Source organism: Buceros rhinoceros, unplaced genomic scaffold, assembly GCF_000710305.1.
Source record: "Buceros rhinoceros silvestris isolate BGI_N320 unplaced genomic scaffold, ASM71030v1 scaffold17033, whole genome shotgun sequence".
Classification (NCBI taxonomy): Eukaryota; Metazoa; Chordata; class Aves; order Bucerotiformes; family Bucerotidae; genus Buceros; species Buceros rhinoceros.
Genome location: NW_010403216.1, coordinates 42104 through 48289, shown reverse-complemented (window position 1 = coordinate 48289; position 6186 = coordinate 42104). Strand labels below are relative to the sequence as shown.

Genomic DNA, 6186 nt, shown 5'->3' with positions numbered 1-6186 from the left:
TTTCCCCAGCCCCCAGTAAATTCAAGTGAGCAAAGGCACTGAATTGGACATGACAATACTAACCATTAACTAGTAGGGTTGACTATTGTTGCACAGCACTGGGGATTTGTTGACATTTATGTGCTCTGTGCATTTTGCTTTTGACTATTTCCGAGTTGTTCACAGATTTCCAAAGGCTAAGCATTAGCTTGAAAATTCAGTACTGGTGTAGATCACTTGTTGGGGGCTATTCTGCCTATGTACAGAATACAAATTATTTTGGAGGCAAGTGGCATTGCTTTACTCACTGTATGGGTTCTGGCCAGTACTTTAACATCTGTGCCTCTAAACCCACTTGTTAAAGATGAGGGGTTAAGGTGAGGCAGAGACACTAGTGAGATATGCTAGAAATCTCAGCAAAAATCTGATTAGATGCTTAAAAAGGAGCAAAGGATCCAAATGTGATGTTGATGGGAGATGCTGGATCTGGAGCCATGATGCGAAGGTTGAGGGAGTCTGTTACGTTGCAGTCTCTTAGCACTGGAAGGATTAAAACTATCTAATTGTGACCATGAAAGCCAAATAATGCCAACAAAATTTGCAATTCAAAATAACCAAAATAACCATTTGATTTAATGACAAAATACACACGAACCGTTTTATAATGAATCATATAAATCAGCAGCACTTCTATAAATCATGGATCTGAATTGGTTTTTAAATATTCCCCGAAAAACCCACCCTGAGCTCTCGCAGGCGTTAGTTGTGTGTGTACATACATACACACATGACCTGTGCATGCACATACATATTAACACGAGCACATGCACATATATATAGTCTTTTTAAAGCTCGTCAGTTCTTAAAAGGGTTAAGCGGTTTTAAAATTACCTCAACCCACTGCTTAAACATTGTTGCCTTAATTAATAGCTGCTAACATATGAAGGGCTTGTCTTGGCTCTCAGAGTACAAAAAAAAAAAGGCAGCATGTCACAGAGCTCCATGAACACTGTTCCTCTCTACTGCCATTAAAATTAATCATTGTGGCTCAAACCCGAAAGGTTTGAGCTATTTCTGGTGCAAGTGGACCTTCCAACACCTGCAGTTTCTTACCCATAGAGTCTCCTTGCATACCACGTTGTCTGTGATTTTTTTTTTTCAATGAATTTCGTTTGGTTTATTTTAATTAAAAGGAATGGCCCTTGTTACTTATTTGTCACTTGTGAATGCATTTTGCAGTGAGGAAATACGGGATGAAACTTCCAACAGCCTCTTGCTAATTTAGCTTAGCTGTAGTGGAAGGCAGTCCTGTCCAAGCGGCGAGTTAGAAGCGTTTTGGAGGACTGCCACGACCCACAAGCCAAAATGAAAGCAGTGTTTCCATAATCCATTTTCCTGTGCTAAAACAGTTTGTCCCTTTTGCTTAGCGGAGAGACTCTAAAAACTTGGACTGAAGGTTGGGGAGGAACTTCCCACCTCTCCCTGTATTAAATACTTAATGAAGACAATTGTTTTTTCACCTGTTTCTCTCCAGGTAAGACACCACCTCTAGTTACAGAGGTGCTGTAACAACACACGGTTCTGCTGTCCACGCAGTACTTTATGGTATAGTGTAACCAAGAGGTTTTCTTAACTCAGATTTGGTGGAATTTCCTCACAAATAGCGTTGCTGCTTGTGTTTGATGTTCCTGTTCTCAGATTTGCTGTGGCTGCAGACCAAAACCCCCCAGCCCGGTCCAGTTAGCACTTGGGCAGCTCAAACAGCGGCTGGGCAAAACAGGCTGGAAACTCTGCGACCGGTTAAACGTGGTGCCATGTCAAAACCAGTTGAGCCCTGGCTTGGTTGCCTGCAGTAGGACCATGGCTTACAGCTGAGGAGATCTTTCCCAAACCTGTCCATGGTGGATACAGGAGAGCGAAGACGGCGGTGAGTGAATCCTCATTGCTGGGCTGGTGGGCGGTGCTCTGCTCGACGGAGAGGCCAGCCTCAAGTCCCCAACAAACTAAATGCTGTCATGCGTGGAGCGGGCAGCGCAATGAGTTTTGCACAGTGTCGTCTTCGGATCTTTAGTCTCTGTGACGAGATCATTGTGGCCTGCTGTGGCTTCGGTTATACTGGTGTGGGGAGCGCCGTCAGGAGGGCGCACCGAGGTGCTGCTGACATGGGAGTCTAACAAGCAACGGCTGCTCTCGAACTCGGAAGGCAAAGCTGTGCTGAAATTATGACGTTTAGCCTTGCTTAGAACGCGTGGGAAGATTTCTAGTCCCTCACTAGCCTCTTGTTCTTGCAGCAGCATCTCTGCCGTGGAAGTGTGAAACCTTTCCTGCACAGAACTACCGTGAAGCAGGACGTGCCCGCAGAAGCCAGAGCATTCAGCGTGGCCTTCGCTGGCAGGGAGGTGCATCATCCCCCCAAAGCTGGTACTATTTTTCAGCTCCTGGTAGCGTGAGTGGGGCAGGTTGTGTGTCATCCACCCACTCTTCCCTGCGCTCGTCTCTGTACGCGGCCTCACGCATGCTATTGTTAGGCGTGAGCGCTAATTGCTGGTGTTCCAAGGCTCCTATCTTATTGCTAAAGCCTCTAACAATAATCACAGCCTATATTCCCCATCTCTAGGCATCAAGGAAACAAGATATGATCATAGGCAGCGTACTAATGTAATTGTAGTATATAGAATATGAGCTTTTTCTGTGTAAACACGGGCCCGGCCACATCCTATGATAGCTCTTCCTACACTCGGCACGATGGCTGTTGCGAGGCTCACCGCTCAAGTCCCCATTATGTAGACACCCACCCTTGTCATAACACCACCTCTGAAACACTCACACCGCTTGGTCCTGCTGCATAATGCTAAGAGGGTGGAATTTTAAATTGAAAAAGGCTGTTTAAGTAATGTCAGCAGCCTGACTAATTTCACAAAAGGAAGGAAATTCAAAGTTAAGGCTATAGTATATTCTTATCTAGATGCCTGAAGATTTCTGTGCGTGACAATATGCCCCTAAAATTCAGAGCTGTCCCTTATGTCTTTAATTTCTCCCATTGTGTCTCTCCTTTTTCATTAAACATCAAAGTGAATTCACAACAGAGAGTCAGCCTAGAATTTAATCCTCTAAATACCTTGAAAATAGAGGTTTAGACTAGAAGTACCAATGTATACCCTTAAAACTTCAGTGTAATATAAAAGAAATTCTAATCACAACAGATCATTACAAAGAAGAGTAAACCACTTTAAAAAATTAAGTGTCTTAAATATAATAAAAAGGAATAATTAAGAATCAAACAGGAAGCTGCTATTCTGACAATTTAATGATGCTGAATTGGACTGAAAGAATTGGCTTTGCCACTGAAAAGCAATGAAAATCTGATAATTTCAAAATGGCACGAGGATCAGATCAAGTGTGGGTTTTTTCGAGATCAAATGCTGCAGAACCAGAAGGAAATGGTAGAATTCCCCTTAGAAGAACCTTGGAGTGTTTTGGATTCCTTCTGCTGCCGCAGGCTGAAGCTGTTATTTTATCAGACCTGCTTAACATCTTTAGACTAGAGTCTTCCAGGGAATTTGTGACCACGTGGAACCTGTGGGAAGTACTGTGGCAGTCCTAATTGCCAAATAGAACGATCAAATATTGATGTTGTTTCATTTTTTTCTTTTTAAAGGGATTTATTTACATAGCAGTATCTGGGGCATTATAGCTGATTACACGAGGCGTTTTCCACTACGTGCAACATGTGCGTGGAAGTAGACTATGCACACTGGGTCTGTGTGTGAGCATGGAGATGTGCAACCCAACCCGGAACATCCAGTGAGCTAGCCATACAAAATGTTCGCAACCTATTTGCTCGTGCACTGATCGTGACTGTGTGTGAACTACAGCCATTCATTTACTGCTACTCCTTTTCTGAGCATTTGTGTCTCATGGCCGAGCATAACGAGGTGCACAATGACAGGCATTTCTTAAATAGCATTATGAGATTTTTTAATTACTGAAGGGGAAGGTTGGTATTTTCTACCTGAGAGTCTTAGGAACTAAACTTGGCAAATGCGATTAGTAACAATCAGTTGGTATGTATTTATACTGTAAAAATTATCCCAGCTTCTTGGATTTATCTTCTCTGATACAAGAAATCATCTACACCGTGAATAAAAACCCATTTGGGGCATCAACGGCTTCTAACTGGAACACAAAGGCAAAGTCTTAAAACATGTAAGCAATTAGAAACAACCCCGAATCATTAACACTTTGTGTTTTCCATCCTTGCATGTTCTCCTGAAGCATCAGCACGATCTTCTGTGATGCTTTCCTCCCCACTGTTCTTGTGAGTACCGCGTGTCGTATACTGCAGGAGGTGGTGGTCTGTGTGTGCTCATCTGTTCTCTGAGCTCTCCAAGTGAAGTACGTGGTCACTGTATGTTCAGGTCAGTCTCTTCTCCTAAGTAATGAGCGACAGGAAAAGAGGAAACAGCCTCAAGTTGTGCCAGGGGAGATTTAGGCTGGATATCAGGAAAAATTTCTTCCCCAAAAAGGTTGTTAAGCCCTGGCCCAGGCTGCTGAGGGCAGTGGTGGAGTCCCCATCGCTGGAGGGGTTTAAAAGAGTGTTGAGGTGGTGCTGAGGGACACGGGTTAGTGGTGACCTGGCAGTGCTGGGGGAGTGGTTGGACTTGATGATCTTAAAGGTCTCTTCCAACTGAAACGATCCTGTGACTAAAACATGAGCTATGAGAAAGTGGGATGAGTCCTTCCAAAGCAGTGGCCCAAAGCGCAGAACATTTCAAGGTGTGAAGAATTCATAAGCGTCTTGACACGTGTAAAACTCAGATGTCAAACGAACAAAAACCCCACCCCAGGCTGAAGCCCCAGTTTGTGGCAGGTTCTGTGGAGGAGCCCAGGTTGCCTTCGACTCCTGGTCTTCTGCTGCCATCCTGTGGTGAGCTGGGCTGGTGTCACCAGCACTCCCAGCTCTCCCCCTGGGTGAGCTTGGAGACTTTCCCTGGGTTATTGCAAGTGACACTGTACCGTGCTGCCTCCTCTGCGTGGTTTGCTGTTACCAGTCTTGATGTGATTTCTGCTTGATGAACCTCAGAGATAAGTAGTACAAAAGCAGGAAGCTGCAAATGATACCAGCAAGGATGAGGTAGCTCACGTAGAGAGGGTGGGAGTCTAGGTCCAGAGCCCGGATGACCTGTAACCATGAGTAACGCAAAGTTAGGAGCGGACAAACTATTTTCTTGCTGGATCTGTGAAGTGTGTTTTCCGTGTGAGCTTCCCCAGCCCCTGTCCTTCACGTAGTGATTTAGTCCTTGCCAAATTTGAGGCTTACGACATCTACTTGAATACAACAGACATATAAATCACGTTCTACCTGGTTCCCAAATGTCTGTAGCAATTTTTGTAGGCGACTTACAAGTTTCCCTGGTATTGGAAAAGTCACGTTTCCAACAGTCATTTTGTACGTGAAGTCATTGAACTGAATTTGCATCATGCCTTGAAAATTCCATCTGAGAAAAGAGATTTTAGACACCCAAAATGGAACTGGAAAAGAAGAGGCAGAAAGGAAGGAGTTGGTACAGGTACACAAACCCGGAGACCTCAGAACCTGCTGTGTTGCTGCCAAATGCAGCAGGCAGCTCTAATTTCTTGACAGCCAGAAGCTGTAAACCTGTAAGAGTTTATTATTGGACAGAATCACAGATATATTTTATATTATGTGGAGGTGGGAAATGAGGAGAGAGCTAATATCGACATTCGTCAAACTCCCCCATCAACCCTTGAGACTCACTGGGGCTCAGTCTTTGTGTACTGAATATAATTATTTTTACTGAAAAATTTAGCAACCATAGAAGAATGGAACCTATTGCTGGAGCTTTTGTGACCAAACTCTTGTTCCCTCACTCTCAGATGGAGAAGCTGATGTAAAATTCACGATCCGACCTCACTGTCACTGTCCAAGAAGGCAATTGCCGAGGCAGGGCTAAAGCTGAGCTTTCCCGCGCAGGACACAGCCTCGAAACCACCAGTTGCTGATGGAGGCCATCGGTGTTTCGGGTTGGAGGGATGGTAGGAGCTTTGTCTTACCTGTCCAGAGGTTTTCTAGGCTGATCACGAAACCACCGCTCAGGTAGAAGGATGTGAAGAGGACGTTGCCAAAGAAGGCTGAGAGCTGTAACGTCGGCAGCAGGGCTGCCACCCAGAGTGCCATGGTGCGGG

The 6186-nt window shown here is 44.7% G+C and overlaps 1 protein-coding gene across 1 annotated transcript in view; it reads right to left on the bottom strand.

Moving 5' to 3' along the window:
* Window positions 1-5023: 5023 nt before the first annotated feature.
* ABCG8 (ATP-binding cassette, sub-family G (WHITE), member 8) overlaps window positions 5024-6186 on the bottom strand; it is a 13018-nt gene continuing 11855 nt past the window's right edge. Inside the window, 3 exon segments of the mRNA XM_010132929.1 lie at window positions 5024-5161; window positions 5384-5511; window positions 6055-6186. The exon segment at window positions 6055-6186 is cut by the window's right edge and continues 35 nt beyond it. Coding sequence (XP_010131231.1) covers window positions 5024-5161; window positions 5384-5511; window positions 6055-6186 — 398 coding nt within the window.